General features: G+C 42.4%; 1 protein-coding gene across 3 annotated transcripts in view; it reads right to left on the minus strand.

Annotated features, from left to right (window-relative positions):
* Positions 1-1,862: 1,862 nt before the first annotated feature.
* LOC115584869 (voltage-gated potassium channel subunit beta-2-like) overlaps positions 1,863-26,853 on the minus strand; it is a 68,547-nt gene continuing 43,556 nt past the window's right edge. For all 3 annotated transcript variants that reach the window (XM_030422735.1, XM_030422736.1, XM_030422737.1), the window contains 10 exons: positions 17,188-17,232; positions 16,436-16,480; positions 15,094-15,137; positions 14,892-14,978; positions 12,820-12,905; positions 12,105-12,225; positions 11,557-11,651; positions 10,854-10,974; positions 9,192-9,280; positions 1,863-3,168 (listed from right to left, as the gene is read on the minus strand). In XM_030422735.1, coding sequence (XP_030278595.1) covers positions 3,079-3,168; positions 9,192-9,280; positions 10,854-10,974; positions 11,557-11,651; positions 12,105-12,225; positions 12,820-12,905; positions 14,892-14,978; positions 15,094-15,137; positions 16,436-16,480; positions 17,188-17,232 — 823 coding nt within the window. In that variant the 3' untranslated portion in view covers positions 1,863-3,078. The remainder of the gene's footprint in view (positions 3,169-9,191; positions 9,281-10,853; positions 10,975-11,556; positions 11,652-12,104; positions 12,226-12,819; positions 12,906-14,891; positions 14,979-15,093; positions 15,138-16,435; positions 16,481-17,187; positions 17,233-26,853) is intronic.

Below are 26,853 nucleotides of genomic sequence, written 5' to 3' on the forward strand. Positions count from 1 at the left end.
TCAACACATGATTTATTATCACTCACTTTTTTAATCAATTTAGTATAGTTTATCCAGTTTAAGCTTTTTTTCTACACTTTTTTAAATTACATATAGAGCAAATGGCAAAACAGTTTAATTGGTTTGATGGTGAATGAAAATAGTGAGCCCGTTTGTGGGATCGAGACTACAGACGACATTGGCTGGGCTACCATGCTTCCACGTACGCCGGAGGCCGGTTGGCTGTGGTCTATTTAGAAATCCTGGATTGTAACAACATTCCTCAATTTCTTGTTTTCCCACAATATCTGAGCATGTCAACAAGCATGTTATGATAGTAGAAAGATTGTGGTCAATAAATAAGCAAATTCTGATTGCAGGTACATAACAGTATGCAGTGTGTACTCTCAGACACACACACAGCCATCCATAACACACCCTTACTTTTCAAGTAGATGCATGAAGGGCGATGCATTTGATGTCAATGTGATGTTGTTCCTAGAACATTATAACTAATGTTGTTCAGGACCGTTCTTGCATCTGAGCAATCATGTTGTAGCTTAGCAACTTTTTGTCCCAAATGATCACATCTTTCACTGCATGAACATACCCCAAAAACTCACCAAACTTCGACTATAGGTTACACCTTCCGGAAAATGTTATAATCTATTGTCGTTGTGAATTTCCACCACTAGGTGGTGCTTAATTGAGGAAACTGCGTTTTTGCCTCATAACTCCCATATACTTTATCGCACATTCAAATACTTTTTCGAACTCCTCCCTGACGATTTTACCAATGTGCATGAAACTTTGCACACAGCATCTGTGGATACTCCTGACAAATAGTTATTAAAAGAATTTTGATCTTTCAAAGAATAATCAAGTTATTAAATAACAACTTCCTGCAGATTTCGCTCCAAACAGGAAGTGTTGCATATCTCCACATTGGTCAGTCCGAATGACATGAAACTCATGATACTACTTCCCTATGAGTCCCTAAGGCTCTCTGCAAAATCTTGGCTGATGACCAGTAGGTGGCGCTCTTTAAATTGAAGTATTTTATATCTCCACAATGGTTGGACCGATAAACATGAAACTTGGTACAATTGTTGCCAATGCCCTCCTGACGATAGCTGGTGAAAAGTGTCACCACGGGACTCTATTGCGCCCCCTGGATTATTGAAAAAGCCCCACCTCCTACATGTACATACATGAATGAAATTCAGTATGCGTATTATGACCGGCAGGAGAGGGCCAACAAATTATAAAGGAACTATTTCCTCATTCCTATCTTGACCAAACTTCACATGTTTGATAACAGTCCAGCCCTGAGCACATAGGCCAATATACAGTCGTAGTCACAGCTCCACATGTTGGACACAGGAAATGACATTTAACCCCTTCCTGCACTGTCCGAAACATGGACAGTTAAGACATGCGTATACAATAAGCAGGCAATAGGGCCGGGTATGCAGCATGCCCCAATGCGTATGGACTGCGAGGGCCCATTATTCAATTTTATTTGTTTTTTGATAAAACAGAAATCACATTTTACTAAAAAGTGTCATTTGAAATGAGTCTAATGCTTATAATTGAGAGGTTTCCTTATTCCTGTTGCTCAGACCAGATGGCCAAATAATTGAAATTAAACTGTACTCAGTGTATGTTTTTATCACATATATTCTTCCTGCTAAAAAAGCTCTTATCTCTGCTAGTGTACCATCCATGATTAAATATTAGAAAACAAGTCATAATTGTTCAGAAGTTAGTGTCTATTATACAGGTTTGGTGTATTTTCTGCCAGTTGTTTCAATGCAGCCATCTCTTAAGCAAAATTGCATGTTGTGTTCTTCAGAAATGTCACAGAGACTCAGAGTGTTTACACTTTGTAAATATCTTTATTGGATGTCAATTCCCATTCCCAGAAGTCCCAGTCCTATTGTTTTAATGTCACTTGACATGGTTAGACTTTAGAATCTCTCATCTCATTTTCTTTCGCTTATCCGTGAGGGTCGCATGGGATGTTACTGCATTTTATCCCCCCTTTCAAGGGGTCGCAGGTTTTCTGGAGCCAATCCCAGTTTCTCTATGGGCGAGGGCAGGGTACACCCTGGATGAGTCGCCAGCTGATCGCAGGGTGTATAATAACTATCCTTGTTTGTTAACAGAAACTATAGGGGGTGTCGAACTATCGCCTCATGAGGTTTATAGTGGTTTTGCGAGACAGGAGAGGCAGAGGCTAGCTGGTTAGCATGCTAACTTCAGTACACATTTCTGCAACACAGTACATAGATTTCTTTTACATGACATCATTACTGTTGTCTCTTCACAATCTGTTGAAAATGTTATTTGTTTCGAACTAAATTTCTGTCCATATATTACATACGTAACTAACTAGAAGATAAAAAGAGCTTTGAATTCTGTTCTCTGTGAAATGTTATCATCGTCTTATGGATATTGTACTTTTTTCAGGGAAAACTTCAGGCTTCACTGAAAAGTGTTTGACAAAAGGTCACAGTAAAGATTTTAATAAAGGTCCAACAGAAGATAAAACATGCATTGATTAAAACATTGCTATATTCATGTAACTAAAACAAAATGCCCAAACTGTGAAAAACTAAAACTAAACAAGTCTGGAAAAGAGTGATTCAAAATTAAAGTTAAATTAAAATACTAGTATTCACAGCATTTGAGCAAGACTCATGTTATGACACTACAATAGCTGAATGTTTTGTGCTCAGTAGGTTTACCACGTGTTCAATTACATATAAATCCAACACATTTATTTTGTAAGTTGCACTATGTGACATGCTGAGGCAACAACCTGTAGTCAGTGTTTTTCAGTGCTTCAGTGACTCAGCTGATTGAACACAGTGTTTCCTACGGAGTTGTTTCAATCAGGGCAATACTCAAACTGCATATTGTAAACCTGATATTATTAAGTGGCATTAAGTGCAAATGTGATTATTGACTTGACTGATATGTCCTTTGAAAACAGGGTCCAGATGATTCTCTGTTCGCTGCATGGGTGTGTTGCTGTCTCTTGTTCATAGTCATCATTTTTCGTAGTGACGTAGTGACAGTTCATCACTGGTGCTTCTAGGATCGAAAGTCCTTTTTACTGTAGGGCTTGTTTCCCAAGAGGTTCTCCACTTCAGATATGATGGACAGAGATAACTTTGGAAGAATCTGGGGAATAAGATGAGACAAAAGTTAACTCAATTCTTGTATTTATCTGAAATGCAGAGAGAACCAGTTTTTTACTTGAAATTGCCTTTTATTAGAGTCAGGCGTCTAATTCTGAGTATCAAGAAGGACCATTGCAGCTGTTGTGAAAGCCTTCATTTTAACTGGACCAAGAGAAAAGAAAACAATCCATCTGCTTGTCATCAGTGTCATTGTGAATTTGTTGTGTGTTTGGGCATGCCTGACACACTACTTTAAATACCTGACCCAAGTGCAAAACCAACTGTGTAAAAATCAACACATTTATAACAAACAACAGAACTGAAACATAAGATGTACACAGACAAACTGTACATGTTATCATGTCTCAAGACAAGTCTTGTCACAAGTCTTTAACTTCCAAGTTGAGTCTAAAGCCATTTATTTTCTGTCCATTCAAGTTCTAATTCATCAAAACAGTAATTCAGTACGACTGTAGTCCAAGTCATAATCACTCGAGTCCATATCTCTGCAGATTACCAGCCAGCACTGAACAAAAGCCGCCAAAGGGTTATTAAAGATGCTGTGTCCAGGTATCTTGACAGAGACAGTGTAAGGAACAACAATAAATTGTCATGGTTCTGTGTCTTCTTGTTTCTTTTGTTTTGAATTCTATGCCCTCTTGTCTCCTTTCAGTGTCCTGTGTTCTTCCCTGTCTTTCCCTTCATTCTTGGTGCGTGTCTCCCCCTGTCTGTTACGCTTTTCAGTGTGCTGCTCATCAGCCAAAGTGTTCCCACCTGCTGCGCCACCTCACCTGTTCCTCCTCATGTCATTAGTGTCTGTGTATATAGTTGCTGGCTGTGTCCCAATTCAGAGTCTGCAAACTTTGAGTATGCATTTGAGTGCGCATTCGAAGTGCAATTACGTCACAACACCGCGTGAAGGAAGGATGTCCCAATTCAAAGGGTTCCCATAACGCATCCCACAAATGCGTCCTGCTTTTACCTGTTTTTGGAGCGTGCACCCTTCGTGGTCTCACATATCCCAAGATTCATTGCGCGCCCGAAGAGAAGAAATAAATAAACCTCAAGTGGCGCAGATCTCGTTTTTAAATGTACAATTGTATGTGTACGTATTTAAACGTACATTTACAACTATTTACAAAATTACAGCATAAATAACTATTTACAGATTATTATTCACTATTAACAAAATCAATTATTAAAAACAATATTAAAACAGTTACAGATGATGTACAGTAACAGGCTGAGCAGGAGTCCCTGCAGTGCTGCTGGGCTGGATGGTGTGAGTAAGACATCATCTGGGTCGGTACTCAGGGTGTTTGGGGTCCAGTAGTGTTGTGACGTTCACGAAAGAACCGATTCTATTGAACGGCTCGTTAACATGAACGATGGGATCCGAGTCGCAGCTGGGAACCGTTCTTTTTTTTTATTCTTTTTTTTAATATCACTGTGTGCTCCTCCTTTGCTCAGTGACTGCCCCTGCCGGAAGGCAGAGCAGCTGCAGCGGTCTTAATTAGGAGGATGACAGTTTTGTTCCAAATCTCACCCCATCATACCTCCCAGTGATTATTTCCAAGATAAAATGAGTGACCACCAGGCTGGCCTCTTAAAATTTAAAACATTTAAAAATCAGTCAAATGAGCCAGTTTTTTGAACGGCTCTTTGAAAGGAATGGCTCACCAAGATCCGGCTCCCCTCAAAGAGCCATAAATTCCATCTCTAGGGTCCAGTCTCCTCTGTCAACCACATCATCCATCAACTGGGTTTGCAGTTATGACTCGATCGACGGCTGCCATGCCATTAAGAATTTCTTAAGAAAGAGGCAATTTCTAGTATATATTTATATTAATAATTACAACAAAGAAAAGTATCTCCCAAACACTTTATATAGGAATAATGCCTTTAAAATTAAAATAAAACCATATGTGGCCATGGGCGTAGAATTGGGTAGGGACACTAGGGACACGTCTCTAACAATATTCAGCCGCTACTGTGTACTCATTATCAATACAACTGCTGTCCATAGTGTTTAGTCAATGATTATGGCACACAAAGGGTTAGCCTAAATATCGCTCCCTGATCGGCTGCCGGTTTCTAGCTAACTTACTTGTGATTGGCTGTCCACGCTGTCACTCCTTCTGCTTGTAAAAGCTTCATGCAACCTGCTAGTTGGACCGGACGAGAGGCAGTGCATGTTATCTGCAACTGCGAGTCTAAGTTGTCAACATGTTCAGCATTTGTTCTTCCTGGGTCACGTCAGCTAGACGGATTTTAATATCAGTGGTGTCATTTACATTTGTGTTTGTGTCTGTTTGCGTGAGTGTACGTGTGTGCGTGCGTGTGTGCTGAATATAAGAGACTTCTTTAGGAGTCAAAGTGTAAGTTACTTCAAGGGTTTATAGGTAGAGGCTCAACAATACAGATATTGAATAAAAGTAATCTTATAGTAATAAGTGATTTAAAATATTTAATGCCAAAGAGATACACTTTTTTAAAGTTATTTTTCATTCTTATTTTCATGTATTTGTGTAGAAGTGAGCAACGGTTTAAAAACACAAATGAAGAAACTTTGTGGTGGAAATACAAAAAAACTACATTCTAGATGATCGTGTGATTTTATAATTATAAAATATAATTAATTTATATTAGGTAATATCATTATTTAGTTAAAGCCTTTTTGCTCAGGCAATAACTGTACCATCAAGCTCTATGATTATTGTATCCCTAATGTATCTGTTCATATGTCATGCATCAACATATTTTTGTAAGGTGACAGACAGCAGAGAGGCTGGAGGAGATGGAGGAGGAGAGGCCAGAGAAGGTAGAGGAAGAGAGGCAGGAGGAGGTAGAGAAGGAGAGGCTGGAGCAGATGAAGGAAGACAGGCTGGAGGAGATGGAGGAAGAGAGGCCAGAGAAGGTAGAGGAAGAGAGGCAGGAGGAGGTAGAGAAGGAGAGGCTGGAGCAGATGAAGGAAGAGAGGCTGGAGGAGATAGAGGAGGAGAAGCTGAAAGAGAGGCTGGAAATTCACAGGTGAGGTTAAAATTTATGATGGATATGTTAGTCATGAGATTCAGCACTGTGACAAATGTTAGTGTGATGATGATCTGAATAGCAATAGCTGTTAGCTGGCTAATAATGATAATATTGATAACATTATTGTGGGTTCAATAACAGATTTAACTCTCCATAGTCCTCCATAGCCAGAGATAAACCAGAGCCGCTTCTCCTCTTCCTGTCCCTGAATTGGGACACAGCAGCTGTCTTCCCTCTGGTGTCTGTCCATTCATTGCTTCTGTTCCTGCTTCTGCTTCTGTCTGTGCCATGTCCTTCCAGAGTTCCTTCTGTCTCCAGTCTCCCCATGGTATGTGTTTTTTGGATTGTGAGTTCTTGATTTTTGATTTGTACTTTGCCTTTTTCATTGCACTTTTTTGAACTGTTTTATTTTGTTACTTTGTCTTGCTGTTTTGTTGCATTCAGCTTTGTTTAATTAAAGCTCGCATTTGTTCCCCCTCAATCCTGTTCTGTGAGTAACTGCATTTGGGTCCACCTCCTATCTCCTTAGCTATCCCCTTTAAACCCCAGTGTCAGAATCGACGTACCAAGAAAAATGGACCCAGCAGTTACTGGCCTAGAAATTTTTCGCTGGTATCAGGACTTCATGATGAATCCTGTTGGCAGGGCCCCTCATATTACTGCTAGCCACCAGCCTGTTGGCCTCCCGTCCTCCCCAGGGCCTGCCATTGCTGAAATGTCTCCTTTCTGGGGAACCCGGCTGGCCTACAAAGTGCCCCCACCGAAAAAGCGACGAGCCCGTCCGCGTCCTGGCTCCCTGAAGTCAGGCTCTGGAGCCCCAGCCAATGCCTCAGCCACAGCCCAGCTACCAGCCCAAACCCAGGCCTCAGCCCCAGCCCTGCTACCAGCCCAGGCCTCAGTCTCAACCCCAGACAAACCATCTGCAGACCCTTTCTGGGGACCCTGCCTTGCCTACAACGTACCCCCACCAAGAAAGCGATGTTCCCGGTCGTGTCCTGGCCCCCTGAACTCTGGCTCTGGAGCCCTAGCTCCATTGTCAGCTGCCCAGCCAACGCTTGCCAGGTTTGTTCTGCTGATGGCGTGGCTGACACCCAGGCTGACACCTGCCAGTGGTTCTCCGTCGGCTGCCCGGTCGACACCTTCTAGTGGTTCTCAGCCGGCGGCCCAGAAGTCTCTGTCCCTGCTCCTCAGTCAGAGGCCCGGGCCAAGTCCAGCCCCTGCTCCTCGGTCGGAGGTCCGGCCCAGTCCTGTCCCAGCCCATTGACCGGAGGTCCGGCCTAGTCCTGTCCCAGCCCCTCCACCGGAGGTCCGGCCCAGTCCTGTCCAAGCACCTCCACCGGAGGCCCGGCCGAGTCCTGTTCCAGCTCCTCTGTGGGTGGTCCTGCCGATACCTGCCAGTGTTGCTACGCCGGCGGTCCAGGCGACACCTGGCAAGGGCTCCCAGTCAGAGGCACAACAGACACCTGTTCCTGTTCCTCGGTCGGAGGCCCGGCTGAGTCCGGCCACTCACTGTTGGCTCCCAGGCTGACACCTCCTAGTTGTCCTTCAATGGCTCTTAGGCCTACACCTCCCTGTGAACCTCCGTCGGCTCCCAGGCCGCCACCTCCCTGTGAACCTCCGTCGGCTCCCAGGCCGCCACCTCCCTGTAAAACCTTCGTCAGCTCCCAGGCTGATGTTCCCCAGTAATCCTCCTTCAGTGGCCCTGGCAAGGTCCAGGAGGGTTGTTCAGTTGGCAGTTTGGCTTCCAGAAAGTTTCAGCCTTCATCTCTGCCGCCGGCTTCCAGTAGATCCCAGCCTACACCCCCAGCCTCCAGAGGGCTTGCACCTTCGCCTCCTGAAGGACTCAGCCTTCGTCTTCACCACTGGCCTCTGGAAAGCCTGCGCCGCCGGCCTCCAGAGACTGCCAGCCTGCGCCTACACCTTCATCGCCGGCCTTCAGAGGGTCTCAGCCTTCGCCACCGCCATCGGCCTCCAGAAGGTCTAAGCCTTCGCCCTCACCGTCAGCCTCCAGAGGGTCTCAGCCTTCGTACCCGCCTTCGGCCTCCTGATCGTGTCAGCCTTCGCCCCTTCCATCAGCCTCCTAATCGTCTCAGCCTTCGACCCTGCCGTCGTCCTCCTGAGGGTCTCAGCCCTCGACTCCACCCTCCCAGCATTACTTGGACTTTGGCCCCCCTCCTGACCAGCTTCAGTTGGACTCTGGTCCAGTCTTCCCATTGGAATGTGTTTTTCGGATTGTGAGTTCTGGTTTTCCTATATTTTTACTTTGCCTTTTTCATTGCACTTTCTTGAACTGTTTTATTTTGCTACTTTGTCTTGCTGTTTTGTTGCATTCAGCTTTGTTTAATTAAAGCTCACCTTTTGTTCCCCAACAATCCTGAGGCTGTAGGTCCATGTGACTTTGGTCTGAATCTAAAAAAGTCCATTTGAAAACGGACCACAACTAAAAGGCAATAATGGATTGAATACTTATTTGTATTTGTCCCTATTGCTTTTTGCTTTACCAGCTGTTCATTTTGTATTTGCCATCATTTCTTTTTTAGGATGCGCTTGCCCTCATAAGGTTTAGTGGATGACAAGCTTAATAGTGGTGATGTCCACACTGTCACAGCTCCAGCTATCAGTGGAGAGCAAGGAGGAAGTGGATGCATGACATGATCCGTAGGAAACAAAAATAGGATGAATATCATTAATGTTTCCAGGAAAACGAAAAGGAGCAATAGTGATGCCACCCGTGCCTTTCTGAAAAGTGAAAAGAGATTTTCAACTTGAAGCCCTCGGAATGGACACGCGAAAAAAGGCAGAACACTCTGACGAAGCCTTCTAGGAGCAACACTTTTTCTCTAGCAGCATGCTCTCCTCAGAAACACTGGAAAAAAAGACACTGGCACTCAGGGGAAAAAACTTTATGTGGACCTGAAGCATTCCAAACACTGACTAATCGAGACTGTTTGGAACCATTTAATGTTGTTGTCCACCTGTATGTCTTCTGACCTGTATTGCTCTGATGTTCTCCATCAGCTGGTCAGTTGTGGAAGCTCCCAGCAGAACAGAGTTCACCCCTTCATTCTTCAGGCACCACGCTGTGGGAATTTGCAGCACAGGAAGAAAAGCTGAATGCAGTCGCTCAGCAGCAATTGTTGAATGAACTCATGGGCTTTACTTCAGAAACAGATTTACTGTAAACTCTATGTATGTTAAGCCTGAGATGAGGTAAACGTTTCAGGTCCAGAAAGAGTTAATTTAAGTGAGTTACTGAGTTAACGGACCAACAGCATATTACTTTTCTTTTTGAGCCACTGATTAGGCTCTTTCTTTTTTATTTTGGCAGTATCAGTCCACCATACTCATGGATGCTTATTGTTATAAGTCAACTGTCTGAGGCAAGACAAACTCTGATAAAAGAAATAAAATGGAGCCTGGACAAATAAAGCATAAACTACCTGTATAGTTATGTACTGAGCTCATTCGGATGGACCAGCACTTTGAAGCATGACTGTGTAACTTTAGAGATGAAATTATACATGTTTCATCTTTCAATTGACACGTTCCATAAACAACAAAACATGTCATTACTCTATTTAATGAAGTCACTAGTGTGTGTGTGTGTGTGTGTGTGTGTGTGTGTGAGAGAGTGTACATACATCTAGTGGTTGGGTAGATTTGCAGGAGACCAACTGACTGTTTTACCTTTAACTTAACAAACCTTCTACAGAAAGTGACTTCTAGACCTACTAGTGATTGTTTGTCCTCATCAACACATTGTCATTACAGTCATTACTGTGTTTTAAACTGGTACATCAGAACGGTCTGACGTGAAAGTGATACTTAATGCTACACAGAGAATTGTCTTTTGCCTTCCTCTGCAGTATTTATTCATGCTAAATCACGTGCCCTGCGACTGACCTGTTCTACACTGTTTATGATCTCCTGTCATGCCTCTGCCGCAGTAGGTTAAACATGCCGGTCCAGAAGTGGTTGTCAGCATCCACTGATGTGTTTTAAATTTCTGCACAAAGCCAAACTGAGTGAATACACACAACACATTTCTTACACTCCACTGTGCCTTCACTCGTAGTTTGATCGCCAACTTATGTGACTGGCCACCGCAACGTGGTGTCGGGCTGCGTTTGTCCAAAATTTGACTCTGTTGCCTTGCCAGGATCCAACATGAATTCACTACAACATGCTGTGTTTTTTTGTTCCTTCTTGGCACGCCTCCCGGAAGCGACACTTGGGGTATGGCTAAATCCTCAATTCCACCAAAGGTCGAGATTGTGATGGTATTTTGATTTCTGACTTAAAATCGAGATCGTGACACACCCACTAATTGGCATACTTTTTGTGAGCTGATAAACAATAAAATCAGCAAATTCATTGTCCAATATCATTACTGTCCTATCTGAAGCCGTCATACTTTGGGTGATCCACAAAGCTATAAAAGTTATGACATGGAGGATATCTATAAAGCTCCTCTAGTAACAGGTTACCACAGTACAGAGGAAATAAAAGACATCATTATGATATATGAGAATTAGTCAAACCATAGATAAAGTCTTCTGTAATGTGTGATGAAGTTTAATCAAGTTATTGTAAAAGAAAACATGGAAAACTACCCTGAAGGATATGACTGAGGTAAAGACAGTTTGTTTTTACCAATAGCCAGTTGGGGCAGAGTGCAGCCTAGTCGCTCTGCAACTGCCTGCAGCTCTTTCAGCTTCACCTGCTGACGGTGCCCCTCCTCACTCAGGATCTTGTCCTTCATCCACTGATAGCCCTGTTGCAAATAACACATGACAGAGCTGAGGGCTTAAGATACTAGTAGTGTTTCCAATCCAGAATGCAACAAAGGATGACCTGCCCAGTACTTATTTCTTTCTTCAGTGAGGCCGCTCTTTGTCACACTGTTACGTGTGAACAGGTCTTGGTTGAGGAATACAACAACTTTTAATGATTCCTCCCTCATCAATATCAAAGTGTAAAACTCAGAATCAGTTCAAACCAATTTGCTCCTTTGAAAAAAATCTATTCCAAAATCAAATTGTGATTCAGATGTGAGCACCACGTTCACCTCAAGCACCTCAAACCTCAACTCATCAACACAAGTATTTTGCGTGCCTAAATACAATGGGAGCTAAAGTGAGAACTTACTTGTAATTTATTTTGGTCGAACATATCTATTCTATTTAAAAATGTTTTTGCTTGCTCGCTAATGAGTTTACTTCTGATTGCTAGTTAGAATTTGAAAAAGGTAAAACAAAGGCAGTGGGTAAAGACAAGGATTAATCAGATGTAAAAGACACAGGCTAAATATTCACAAGGATATCACACAATAGAAGAACATAAGGAGAACTGTTACCTTGAGCGAGGCTCGTGAATAAGGGGGGATCCCTTTCGTATACTTCCCTGAGATGATCCCACAGGCCAGTGGAGACCATGTCATAGCTCCAATACCTGGAGGTAGTGGGCCAAATCACATATTACAGGGTTAGCCTCTAGATTTAAAGTAATGATCAGTGATACTTTAAAAAAGAATCCCATGCCCTAAAGGTATAACTAGCGTAATATATCCAGAAAATGCAGCATATCACCAGAGTAACCAACAACTGCTACTTTTTGTTAGCAGTCCTTGGCTGTAGCTAGCTAATGTTAGTTAGTTCAGTAGATACATAGACGTCTTTTGTATAATGTCAACACACTGTGTGTCTTGTCTCTGTAAATTCTGCGGATAAAATTCATTTCTTGATTGTTCAAACTAAAGTTCTGGCCATATTCTGGCTCCTCAAAACAAAATTAACATTCAGTAGCAGCTCACAAATTCAATATCTTACACACATAATACATAATACTAACGAAAAGGCTAGGTTCTTTATTATTCTGTCTATCGAGATTACGGCAGCTGCTCACCTATTTTGTGGAAGAGATCTGGGAGTTGCACTTCAACCTTCTCCCTCTGGAACATGTGGTACTCTGCCTGTTCACAGATGGGTGGGATCTGGTTGAACTGTCGCGCCACCGAGTACGCCTCCTACAGCAAACACGGAACGATTACTGAACAGTTATGCACCATTTAAGTAAATTATCTACAGTTTTTGACCCATTCAAAGAAAGACTAACCCTTTATTTAAACAATAGTTTTCAAAAAGCAAGTGCTTTACAAAGACATGAAAAAAAAGAAAAAAAAGAAAAGAAAAATCTGATAAAAAGGCAGTTGTACAGTTCAAAAGAAAGCTTTTCAACAGATGAAACAGGGCCATCATTCCTTATCTCTCTCAGCAGCCTGTCCAGAAACATGGAGCTCTGACCCCAAATGAATTACAAACAGAGCCCCACCGAACGATCTCAGGCTGCTTTCAGGCTCATAAGAGGGCAGTCAGTCAGTAATATGATAAGAGGGCTAAGCCAAAATGTGCTTTAAAAGTGAGAGTTAGAGTAGTCCTGCAGCAGCATCTTAAACTAGTTGAAGTTTGAAGCGGTTGTATTGAGTGAGACAGTGGTCATTACATCCTGAATTCATTTTGGCCTGGCAGCTACTGAAGAAGTGTTGAATATCAGTAACAAAGAACCAGATCGATCCATCAATGCATTTACTGGCTACTTTGAGACTTGTGTGTGCACTTACCATGATCTCCATGGAGGTCCATCGTGACGTCCCCCAATACATGGCCATCCCCTGGTTGATGACATGGGTCATTGCCCTAACCGTCTCTGCCAAAACAGCCCAAATTAGCTGAGATACAAAGTTTGGCCTGGGCATGAGAGACTTGGTTGAGGTATCCCACTCACGTAGCCACTGGCCAACTTTTCAATGAATTATCATACGACAAATGTCTCCCTCATGCCTCCACATAGTGAAGTCATTGGGAGATTCAAGTTTTATGAACACAAGGCAGCTGACAAAGGCCCTTTAATTCTCGTGTGTTTTCTGAAATGCTTCTTTCACAAAGTTTTCAACAGAAATTCTGACACTTTTGGAGAACACTGATCTGGAATGAAGACTGTTTCCTGAATTCTCTAGTACAAGTTGGTATACAACGCAACTTAGCACAGCAGGGCCTACTCAGGCCAAGACCTGGAATTTTTAATGTTTCTGGGGTGGCGCTTCAACCGAACTACTGCAATATACATAAATGCCACATAATTAATGTTTCCTATTTTCACTTTTGTCATTCCCCTCAAATCAGGTTAGCTCAGTTATTTGAGCTCCAGTCCTTTTTATGAAAGTGCATGTAGAATTCAGCCATTTTTACTTTCGTTCTCCCCACAAACTGGCAACTACCAAAGAGTGTTGATGACGAAACATGGTTACCAGGTGATCGCAGGGAAGTTACAGTATTGGCTGACAAACCTTTGTCAGATGCTGGAAACAACTGTCAGATTTCTTACACAGACATACCCTTTACGCAACAATATCTAAAAATGTTTAAAGCACAATCATAATTTTCTAAGGAAAAGATTTCATGACTTCATTCTTTATCCTTATACAAACTCAATAGATGTGATTTATTTCATGATTTCAACATAAAAATGTGTTCAATATGACCTTTAATATTAATATCAATATTAACTTGATGTTCACTTAAGGCAGGAACACACCAGCCCAACCGTTGGACGTCTGAAGCGTTTGGGGAGACTCGGAACAAATCTGTTCGGTGTGTTCAGCTGCGTCGGAAGCTTTCGGAGCCGCACGGACGTTGTTGACTCTGATTCAGCATGCGAAGTCTGAGGAGGTTGGCTGTCGGACGTCTGAGCCATCTGATTCTCTGATTGGCAGTGTGCTAGCGAATCAGCGCGGTGTTTCGGAGGGGCGGAAGTGACAATGATGACGCTTCGTGTCATAACGAGCCCGAGAGCACACAATGCGAGTGTCAGCCTAACCATAGTCATCTTTCGCGTATGCCAAGTATTTAGTCCACAAACATCTTCTCGTGTGGGACGAATACTGACTCAATACTGTGTGCGCTTTGTTTTTCTATGCACTTCGTTCCGTCATTTCCTGTTTTCATGTTTTCGATTACTGGCACGAGACTAGCGCCGCCCGCTGTTAACGAGGCTTATTGCATCTTGCGCAGGCGCAGAACGTACACGCTACAGTGGAGCAGGCAGCACGTCAAAGCAGTGTGTTCAATGCAACTTTTCTGCCAAACGGTTCAGATGAGAGGCAACAGAGTGGTCAGAGAGTGGTCGGATAAGGCAGTTGGATGTCTGGGCGGTGTGTAGGGGCCTTTAGATGAACAGACTTGGCACAAATCTATTGAGTAAATAACAGAAAACAAATAGCATTTGAATATTTGTATGATTTATCTCAGCTTCACGTAAATAATATTTCTAGGCAGTTCTGGCTCAAGTGCTCAAGTGCTGCTGGTAATTCAGAGCCTGCTGCACTGCACACTGGTGTGGTGCGTCATGCACCTGGACTGATGAAGACAGAGCTGTCAGTCTTTCATCTGGGATGGCTGTGGCAGAGAGAAATGAGATGAAGCCTGTTTGACTGGCTGCTATAATATCTAAATTATATGATGTAATATATCGTATCATATTTCATGGTGTATTTGTAAATTGAAACAGGTGATCATGTCTTATTTATAAATATATACCTTCCATTTTAACCTGCACAGTTTGCAGGTCAAAGCTCAAATAATGTCCTCACATAAACACTGTCACTGTGATCTGTTGCAGGATAAGCACACCCACCTTCTATCGGTGTGTTTGGATCTGGTCGATTGGCGAAAACAACATCTATGTACTCCAGCTGAAGTCTCTCTAGTGAAGCCCTTAGACCTGTTTCATAAAGATAGTTAGATATTTATTGTACTATAAATGTTAAATAAATGCATACAAGCATGCGATGGTGACACCTTTAAACAACTTTGTTGTGCACCTTCTCAAACCTTACCTTCGATTATATGTTTTCTAGATAATCCTCTTTCCATTTCTGCTCTGAAAAACAAACATGTTTCATTTCAGAACTCCAGTGTGTAGAATTCCATTTGATGTTGCTCTTTGCTTTTTCAATGTGAATTGAATTTCAATGTAAATACTACAATGTGACTAAGTTTCTCTTTTTTAAATATGATATTTTCTGTCAGTACCTGGGAAGGTAGATGGTTTAATGTGGATGTGGTTACCTGTTGACGAGCAATCGTTTCATATTGACAAAATATTAAGATTGATTCTGGATGTTCTAGGACCACAAGGGAAATCTAGCACTTGCCACTGATGGCCCTACAGACAGAAGATGACTTGGCAGAGTGGATAAGATGTTGCAATTTTGAGAGCAATTGTTAACCAATCGCAGAGTTGGGAAATAGGGCGAAAACGTAAAGCATTCCTTTTAAACTACTCTGCGTTTCCCTCCAACACAAAACATCTGTCAAAAAACTTTTTATTTATTTATTTTTTTTTAAATCAAAACCAAAGTGACGAAATGCATGCAGGTCATTCCATGCCAACTCACCCAGAATTTATAACTATTCCTACTTCATGTCATGGAATTTCTGGGGACATCTCATGGGACCTTTCAAATCCTATAGCCATCCTCCAAATACTTTGAATTTATAAAGTTTGGCCCTCAGACCCAATTTGTCAATTTTTGTGATTGGTTGTATGCCTCACTAGTAAAATGAGATTTGTCCAGAACATACAAGACATCCTAAGGATGATTTGCAACATTTATTTATTTAAATAGTTTCATTTAGTTTTCATTCATAGGCTCATTTTAATGGACACTGAGATGGTGATGAGAGTCCGATTTGACTTGCAACTGGACTGTCACAAACAATTTAGCCCCTCAGGACAGTTTTTTAAACTGTTTAAAATGTGGTAGACTGAATATTCCCACCAGTGTGATGCTGCACTGGCACTGGCTTGTGAACAAACTGTATTAACTGTGTGGTTACATGCTGTATAGTTTTCCTCAACACGTTAATTTCTTAATTGCTTATTCACTGAACATTTAAAATATTCACTGCACAATAAAGTATTCATGGCAAATCAAACCTTGGCTAAAGATTGATTAGATTGACTTGATTTATCAAAGACAAATACACTTTGGAATGGACAGTTGGCTGATCACTGATTGACATCAGAAGCACGTTAGGGGTTCTTTCCATGCCTAGTATGAACCAGAGGACTGTCTGTAAAAGCTTGTATTACAGATCATTGATGGTAGATGTTGCGCATGCTTTGCAGTAACAGACTGACACAAATAGAGAGAGAAAAATGTAACGTATGCATACTTTCCACCCCAGAAGATTTTGGTGGTGATGACTAAACTGGAACGTCTGCATTTGAGAACATAAATAAAATAGAAATTAGACTGTGGTGGTTTCCAAAAATTCTTGAAAATGGATTGATTATTTCTGTGGACAGACAAATAACATGCAGTCTGTTTATGTTTTCTTTACAAATGTCATAAGACACATACATCCAATGACATGGAAATGGAAATCTGTTAGAGTGCAGTGAGAGGCCGGAGTGTAACGACTTTATTGTCTCAACAACAACAACAACAACAACAAACAGGACTGCTAACAATGCTATGCGAGTATTTCACTTGACAGCTGTGGCACAGACTCAACACTGTCCTGTCAGTTCAAGGTTAACTGTTAAAGTGTTCCTGTTTAAAATTACTAAAATTACTCTAACTCATATTAACATAACAAAATGTTTCTTTCTGTTCTGTCCTGTGTTTCTTTTCTACAGGAAGCACAATGTGTCAAAGCCTGCGAATCATAGCTTTTATTACTGCTATTTTATCAGCAATGAAACTATTTTTTTAACAACTTAGATTATACTGTCCAATAGAGTACATATAAAAAGACAAATGGGGGAGTAAATGTCACCATATGTGCAGTGCTCCCGTAGGGCATTGAGCTAGGAACACAATTTTAGGAAACAAGGAAAAAACAAATAAGAACCTTCTAATAATATCATATTACTTTCAATTAATTCTGCAAAAACAAGAAGAAACACAATCTGAAAACTCTACCTCCATCCTCTCTTCTTTATGATATTTCCCATCACAGTTTCAGCCCTGAGGGAAAGAAAGAGAGAATCTTTTTTTTTCTAATAAATACAAATCAATCATTTTTCAAAAATAAAAATGTAATGCATTTCACAAGTCATACAAAGTTACACAGAACCAGAGAGTAAGGTAAAACAAGCGTCGGATAGTAATGAGAGTTGCATCAACTTCAATTCAAAATGCTTGAAAGTTACATTACGTAGGCTACAGAGTAGTTCCAACAAGTTCTTGGTGGTGAATCTGAATACTTTAAACAGACAGACAGAACTGCAGTTTTTGGCAATTAGTAATTGCTTTAATTTACAATATTCATATCTAACATATGTAGAAAAATCGAGTGTGAACATCTAACCTTACTTGCCTCATTGACATATTTCAGGGTAATGTTACCAAGGTTGATAAGGATGTTGCGGTTGTTTATTGCTTTGAAAACTGTTTTTTATTATATCTCTATAAAAGCAAGGAATCTCTGTCTGTGTGTGTGTGTGTGTGTGTGTGTGTGTGTGTGTGCGTATTCCTCAAATATCTCTGCGGATCAGGATCAGACTGACCTGAGAGTTTCAACATGGCTGCTGCGTGGTTCAAGGGTGTGCGACTTCGCATTTGTTTGGACTGCAATGATACCGTTAATAAATTATTTCATAAAAGCTTCACAAATTCCAGGAGCATTGTCCACCGGAGCCACCACAGTCATGTGCGCACCAGAGCCAATCACTACACACCTTAGCCATGTGCAGAGAGCCAATCACTGCAGAGCCCACCTTAAGAAACAAGCGGATTTATACCTGCAGCGGCGCGAGCTGGACCTGGATTTTGCCGGCGGTTCGGTCCCGTTCTGTTCTGTGCATCTAAACTGACTGTTGTGGATTAATGAGACTAAACGAGTCTGGACCTAGTCTGTTCGGGTCTGAGGAGATCCGGAAATGCGCGGACAACAAAGTGGAATCGGAATCTGTGGATGTTCGCGTGTAGCTAGCGCTAGCCGCTAGCTGCGAGGTTGGGAGGTGGGCCGTGTAGCTAGTGGCTAGCCGCTAGCTACACGGCCCACCTCCCAAGTCGACGGACCGGACCCACCGGCACGTCCAAAACCGGACTTAGGGTAAATAATGTCCGCCACGCTTTTTCGCTAACATTGCCGTCACGTTTGCTTTGTGTCTGGTGCAGGAAGAAACGGTAAAAATGGGCTTTTGTCACGAAAGTGTCTAAGCAGCAAGTTCGGTTGTTGAGGAACAGGAAGTTGTGGGAGGGATGTAGGCGGATGATTGACAGGCAACGACGGTCAGTGTATAGACAGCAATATGGAGAGTTGAGAGATTTGTGACATTTAGCTGTTTGGAGTGTATAGTTAGTGTGTTATGTAGTGTTTGGTGTAGTGTGTTAAGTGTGTAGTGGAGTCGTTTTTTTTTGTTTAATGAGTCAAAACAATGAGGGGACTGCTGAATATGGAGCAGGCAGTGCAGCTCTTCATTCAGCTGGAAGGAGCTCAGGAAGACCTGAGCATTGCCTGCATAATATGGAAGCGAATTTGTACCATAATTCAAATTAAAATGCATTTACAGAAATGCTTTTTCATTTTAAGAATGTAGCTGCATTTTTTGACTCATAAATAAAATGAGTAATAAATCATCCAAATTGCATTTTCATTTTCTTCTTCAAGACTGCTCATTTTGTAACTTAATTCAAATGATAAAGAAAAGGACATTTAAGATTTAATATTCAAAAGATGGCCCAGCAAATAGGTACCAAAATTCAATTTGAAATGTCAAATTTGAAAATTAAAATGCATTAGCAGAAATGCTTTTTCATTTCAAAGTCAGAGCTGCATTTTTTGACTCATAAATCAAATTGGTAATAAATCATCCAAATTGCATTTTCATTTTCTTCCTCAAGACTGCTTATTATGTAACTTAATTCAAATGATAAGGAAAAGGACATTTTAGATATAATTTTCAAAAGATGGCCCAGCAAATAGGTACCAAAATTCAATTTGAAATGTCAAATTTGAAAATTAAAATGCATTAGCAGAAATGCTTTCTCATTTAAAGTCAGAGCTGCATTTTTGACTCATAAATAAAATTAGTAATAAATCATCCAGATTGCATTTTCATTTTCTTCTTCAAAACTGCTCATTTTGTTACACAAAGACAAAGAAAACTGCTTTTTCGTTTTGAAGCCCTCCCCCCGCATAAAAAGGTCCAAAATTCAATTTGAATTCGCAATCCCAAGCGGCGCAGGAGAGTGACGTCAGCGGCCTCTCTTCTTCTTCAGCCCCCAGTCTGACCGACTGTGCTACGCATACGTTAGGGGGCGGCGGTGTGCTTATTCGACACTGGAGCAAGAGAAGGGACAAGAGGAGAGTGTGAAGGCTGTGTTGGTAGCATAGACTGTGGTACATGTTTTCAGAAACAGCGGGGAAATCACCAACATGTCCAGTTCTGTACTGCGGTCAAGCCAGCCATGGTTCGCGTTTGCTTGGTTAAATCAGCCGCACATTTTTTTTTCCAGTGCGAAATTCTTTAACATTTACGGTGATCGTAATGAAGCCGCACTGAAGAGCTGCTGGCAGTGACGGTGGGTCAGACTGCAGACTCACAGTCAGACCCATGAAACACACACGGTACTTTACAGTCAGTATTCCCGGTAATAAACTGAAGGTATCAGCTGGACCGTACGTCGACGTCGACCCCATATTGGATGTGGCAGCTCAGCCCCGTGAACTAATACAAGTCAATGGAGTGAACTTTATAAAGCTTCTTCTACAAAGTGCTATAAGCTAATGTCTCTCTCTCTCCCACACCCACTCACCTGCAGCGGGTCACAAAATCACCGGCCGCTTTATAGCCTGGAGCCCCGCCTTTCCGAAACCCCGCTGTTCCGAACATAGACTTCAATTCATCGTAATGGCGGGGTTTCCCTTTTTTTCAAAGACCCCGCTATTCCGAAAAGTCTATTGGGGAAACCCATCCATTCCGAAAACCCCCCACTCTGAACGGACTCAATCAGAAAGGAAACGGGGGCTGCACATTTATCCTTTTTTATTTTGTGGGTTAAAACGGATCATGTGGCTGATTAACCGCAAAACAAGCCTACTTCATATTAATGACATAATGCTCATTATGCTTCAGCTGGACAAATGGCTATGTTGAATTAAAATTACTTTATCATGCTAAATATCCGAAATTGTATGAAAATTGCTCCAATGCGTTATACCGATCTTCGTGCATATTCAGACACAGCCTGATACGGGTTCTGAGCAAAGGAATGTCTGTTTTCTCCCCCGGTCTGTTGTCAGCAGGAGCGGGGTCTGCAGGCTCGCGCCTGGGTGAAGTGGGCTCAAGCCAGAGTTCAGCCGAGAGAGAAAAAATGTGTATTTCTTTTGCTCTGTGGGAGATCTCCCACAACAGAGTGGATGAAAAACCAAGGGGGACAGATCTGCCCAGCAAACATCAGAACGCAGAGTGCAGCCTTTGTCTGTCACCTGGTTCAGCACCCTGGACAGCTGCCTGCGTAACTGGATGTGGGAATTTGATGCATTTGAAGCCGCGATATTTGGTCAGAAACGTCATATATAATAACATTGTTTCGAGTCATAAACAGTTCTGTAAGTGGAAGAAATAAGAATCAATTAGGCTATTAGTGTTAGTCCTTCTTCATATAAAGTTGTGTTACAGTCGCACAGCTGGAGACCGCTAACAAAGTTAGACACAAGAGAGAAAATGTATGAAATCCCGCGAAATGATGTGCGGTCAATATGACCGCTTATGGCAGAAATAGGTAAAACAAATCACATTTTCTTTTCCTTTTGTGTAATTTATATAAAAAACTATTCTCAATTAAAATACAGACACTTTTAGAAAATGGTTAGAAGTCTGTAATGTTTGCATTTTCTTCACATCGCACATTGATAACTTAATTGTGATAATGTTCACAGTTATTATTATTATTTTTTCACATAAACACACACACAGCAAGTATAATGGTACTGTGCTAGGTATTCTTTTCGTGGTTCTTGGTGATTCCTATAGACTGATAAGTGTTGTGTTTACAAATGAGCAATACATCCAGATTTCTTGAGATTTGTATTGTAAATGGGAATTTAAATTTGAATGTCTGGCGATGTTTTCTTCATGGAAATTATTTTTCGGGCAAACAATTATAAGAGAGAGAGGGAGCGCGGACGGGGGATCCGTTGTGTGACAGCGGAGCGGAGGGTCAGCAGCTGGATTTTGCACGCACGGTCAGTATTAGTAGGTGTTTGAGGTTTATTACGTTTGCGGACATTATTACATTCAATGTAATTATGTAACAGCCTCTGCGTGCGCACATTTTGCGTGTGTAGGCCCGTGGTCATGATAATCCGTCTATGGCTATAAGAGATGGATACACAATCAATTTCATGTAGTTTTTATTGAATCAAAAATACATAGGTAGCCTATTGTCTTCTCCACTGCTTTTTTTTTTTTTTTTTTTCAAAGACAAACTGAGCAGCACTGCTCAATCCACTCAATCCGCTCCAGCTCCACCCGCCCGGCGCTCCTCCGAGTGCCGACAGGACTGCCAGCTCTCCGGCGCCCCGGAGCGTGGCTTCCCCGTGCACACCCCCTCCTACTCTGACTTTGTCCGTGTTACAATAAACACTCCATGCATCCAGCTAAAGCCTCCTGTCCGCTTCTGGGTCTCACCTTTGCTAAAGACACTTAACATTAACAGATCAAAACAGAGTAAACGGCAGCTATCCGACATCAGATCCACGCTCCTGCCTGCCCCAGCCAGCCCCCACACACCGGCCTGTCGCCTGCGCAGCCGCACGGGAGGGGACAGGAGAGACCCCGGCGCTGCTGCAGAGGAGCCGTGGACTGCGATAACTCTGAGCAGCATGTGAATTACAATATAATCTATTTCTCGCCTTTCCCCCGATGATCTGAATAAGTCGCTAAATTTGTCGCTAGTCGCTTTTTCGAAATAATGTCGCTTAGAGGGTCTGAAAAGTCGCTAAGTCTAGCGAGACAGTCGCCATGTTGGCAACACTGAAGAAGAGAGGCCGCTGACGTCACTCTCCTGCGCCGCTTGGGATTGCGAATTCAAATTGAATTTTGGACCTTTTTATGCGGGGGGAGGGCTTCAAAACGAAAAAGCAGTTTTCTTTGTCTTTGTGTAACAAAATGAGCAGTTTTGAAGAAGAAAATGAAAATGCAATCTGGATGATTTATTACTAATTTTATTTATGAGTCAAAAATGCAGCTCTGACTTTGAAATGAGAAAGCATTTCTGCTAATGCATTTTAATTTTCAAATTTGACATTTCAAATTGAATTTTGGTACCTATTTGCTGGGCCATCTTTTGAAAATTATATCTAAAATGTCCTTTTCCTTATTATTTGAATTAAGTTACATAATAAGCAGTCTTGAAGAAGAAAATGAAAATGCAATTTGGATGATTTATTACTAATTTGATTTATGAGTCAAAAAATGCAGCTCTGACTTTGAAATGAAAAAGCATTTCTGCTAATGCATTTTAATTTTCAAATTTGACATTTCAAATTGAATTTTGGTACCTATTTGCTGGGCCATCTTTTGAATATTAAATCTTAAATGTCCTTTTCTTTATCATTTGAATTAAGTTACAAAATGAGCAGTCTTGAAGAAGAAAATGAAAATGCAATTTGGATGATTTATTACTCATTTTATTTATGAGTCAAAAAATGCAGCTACATTCTTAAAATGAAAAAGCATTTCTGTAAATGCATTTTAATTTGAATTATGGTACAAATTCGCTTCCATAAAATGCAGGCAATGCTCAGGTCTTCCTGAGCTCCTTCCAGCTGAATGAAGAGCTGCACTGCCTGCTCCATATTCAGCAGTCCCCTCATTGTTTTGACTCATTAAACAAAAAAAAACGACTCCACTACACACTTAACACACTACACCAAACACTACATAACACACTAACTATACACTCCAAACAGCTAAATGTCACAAATCTCTCAACTCTCCATATTGCTGTCTATACACTGACCATCGTTGCCTGTCAATCATCCGCCTACATCCCTCCCACAACTTCCTGTTCCTCAACAACCGAATTCATACACTGACATATGGTAATTTGCAATAGACACAATACTATTTTAGTAGGTGAATTGGTGGTTATAATAAGTAATGCTCACTCAGGCACTTTGGGCAGCAGGGGTCCTTTGTGTGTGACTCAGGTGGGCGTGTATGTTGCTCAGTCAACGTCATCATTTTGCATGCCATGTAGCCACGTTGTGCTGATGTGCCTGTCTTTCTGTATTTCCAGGTGAGCATAAGTGATGGAAAGATGCAGAAACTCAGCGACACAAATGTACAATAATTGTGCAAGAGTAACAGACTGTCAGTAGTGCAAATACAAAAGTTAAATCAGAGTTTTGCAAGTTAAATGTGTTTAAACAGTGCTTCACTGAGTACTTCTCTAATGAGGAAAGCAGTAGAGTTACCATCTGCAGCATGCTAAAATATTGGCAGTGTGAGTTTGAAGAATATTATTAAAAGCGTACATTTTGTGTTTATGCAGAGGAAATGTGAATGTTTATAGCCCATGTTGCTCAATCAACGTCATTAGCCTGCGTGCCATGTAGCCACGTTGTGCTGACGTGCCTGTCTTTCTGCATTTCCAGTGAAAGAACAGCAAAGGGATTATTATCACTATTATTATTATTACTACTACTACAATTCTTCTGAATATTCTTGAAGGCCACAACAGGAAGCCAGTTGAGGTCACGGAGGAGGTGGGTCACATGGAAGAATTTGGAAGATTGTAAACGAGGCGCGATGCAGTGTTCTGGATGTGCTGCAGCGGTTTAGTTGCAGATGTTGGGATTCCAGCCAAGAGGGAGTAGCAGTAGTTCAAGTGGGAGATGACAGGAACTTGGAGCAGGAGTTGCGTTGCATCTTTTGTGAGGAAAGACCGGATCCTGAAGAGGTTGCAGAGGGCAAAGATTGGGCCACATTAATGATGTTGTAGTGCTGAGGCTCCTCGTCATTGACGGAGGCAATACCGTGACATCCTCGACAGTGACTGACAGATCCATGTGAGGGCAGTATTTCCCTGGGATGAAGAGGAGTTCAGTTTTTCTAACGTTGAGTTTGAGGTGATGTGCAGCACTCCAAGCGGAGATGTCTGCCAAACATTCCGAGATGCGCGTCGCAACATGGGTGTTGGAGGAGGATGGGTTAAAGAAAGGAACAGTTGGGTGTCGTCAGCATAACAGTGGTAGGAGAATCCATGCGATGTGATTGCAGAGCCTTGTAATCTAGTATATAGTGAAAACAGAAGCGGACCTAATACTGAGCCTTGAGGGACACCAGTTTCCAGGAAGCAGTGTTTGGACAAGGAGTTGTTCCATGTGACCTGAAAGGTGCGATGATGTGAACCAGGTTAGAGCAGACTCAGCAATGCCAAGTTCAGCCGAGTTTGGAGTGGAGAGGAGGATTTGGTGGTTGACTGTGTCAAATGCAGAGGATAAGTCGAGGAGAATCAGGAGTTGGATGAGGCCTTGGCAGCACCGAGTGACTCAGTCACTGTGAGGAGGGCCGTCTCAGTGGAGTGACCAGTCCTGAAGCCTGACTGATTAGAGTCAAGGAGGTCATTTTCTGAAACATAGGACGACATGTGGATATAGACTGCACGTTCCAGTGTTTTCGAGAGGAATGAAAGGAGAGATACAGGTCTGTAGTTTCGGATGTAAGCTGAATCTAGTGGGGGTTTCTTTCGGAGTGCCTTTACTGTGCCTGTCTTGAAAGGAGCTGGAATAATGCCTGAAGTGTGTGAGGAGTTGATCAGAGTGGTGAGGAATGGCAGGAGTGATGTCTTGGAGAAGGGGGGAGGTAATCGGGTCCAAGGAACGGGTGCTGGCACGGTTAGACGTCACTAGTGTGAGAACATCTTCTGAGGAGGGAGGGCTGAAGCAGGGAAGGCCATCGGAGGTGACAGTTGGGGAAGGTGCTTTCTGGATGGAATCAGAGTAAATGGGTAAATGGAGTGTGAAAATGAGTAGGCAGATGAGAGGGCAGCTGGAGTGGCAGTGTTTTCTGGGTTGATCCAGTTCTTGGGAAGGGCCAGGAAGTGGAGAGTCTGCAGGGAGGGACAGGTTGAAATGGTGTCTGCCTTCTTGACTGCAGACTGGCAGTTCCATAGCCCCCCTAGTACTTCAAGTCCAGTACTGGTGGAGAATGTCGGATAGCAGAGATTGACTGGATTACAGCCTCGAATATGTGTCTGTAGTGGAATCTTATCTGGTTTGATGTTCTGACTGCAATTGGGTAGACTTCATGGCTACAATCGGTGGTGGACAGTGAGTTACTTTGACTTCCTCGATAGACTCATATTTCAGCACATTTGAGCATATTGCAGTTGCTTTGCAGTAGCCAAGGGATGTGTTATGCTATTTTGTTACAGTGCAAATTAACTGTTAAGACTCAGGAGGCCTGTTCAGTTGAGTACAGTCAGTCAGTTTATGATAAGGCAAAGAGCACGGTCCTTTGTGTGTATGATCTTGTGCCTGAGGCGTACAGACGGTGTTTTTGTAACTTTAAAAAGACATTAGCCCACTATAAAATAACTGGACTTCTGGATAGGTTAGCATGTGAATGGCAGGGCAATCTTGTCCCGCATCTTTGCTCTACTCTTTCATCAACCCCACTAGCCTACAGTAAGACAGTGTACAGTATGCCACTAAATTAATATAAACTAGCATGATGTCAAAATCGAGGAAAAACACTAAAAAGGCCATCGAGGGAGAGACCTCAACCTCAACCACTTGCGACAACAACTGTGTAGCTAGCATTGCTAGCTTATTGGAGGACCACAGAGCTAGCATATCCTCCGATTTCAAAACTCTGTTCCGGCTTTAGGAAGCGAAACTGAACTGTACACAGGCTGTGGTGACGGAGCACGGCCAATGGATTGACTAGCTCGAGGCTAGCGCTGAACAACAGGACCAACGGATTCAGGCACAGGAGGACAGGTGTGCTGCTAGCCGAGAGCAACGCTAGGCTAAAGGTGAAGACGGTGGACTTTGAAAGCTGCAGCAGCAGAAACAACATTAGGATAAACGGACTCCCGGAGTCTATTGAAGGTCCGCGACTGACTACGTTTTTTGCGGACCTCTTTGTTAAATTACTTGGCCAACAGACTATCTCGTCACCCCCTGAACTAGACCGAGCACACTGCTTGGAACCAGACGTTGAAGCTGACTAATAAACTCCAGCTGGACTGACAACAGGCTGCACTAACTGCACTGTCTAGCCTTTTCCAGGGCTGGACCCACTTCGCTTTGCCAGGGATTACAGTTCCTGGGCCCGTACACAACTGAGACAATCTTCAGCAGGTGAGCTCTGGATAGCTCAGGGCTACCTGGCAGCCAATTGGTGGCCCAGTGGGTGACCTTTCATTATCTTTTAAGGACAGAAACAATGAAGACGCCGGACCGGAGACATGGTAAACTGAGTCAGTAATGTAGTCAGACACTTTAAGGCCCCCATACACTACCCAGACTCAAAACAACAGCCAACCGCCTTTATCTGACCACTCCGTTGCCTCTCATCTGACCCGTTTGGCAGAAAAGTTGCATTGAAACATACTGTCTTGACTACT

This window comes from Sparus aurata, chromosome 7, assembly GCF_900880675.1.
Source record: "Sparus aurata chromosome 7, fSpaAur1.1, whole genome shotgun sequence".
Classification (NCBI taxonomy): Eukaryota; Metazoa; Chordata; class Actinopteri; order Spariformes; family Sparidae; genus Sparus; species Sparus aurata.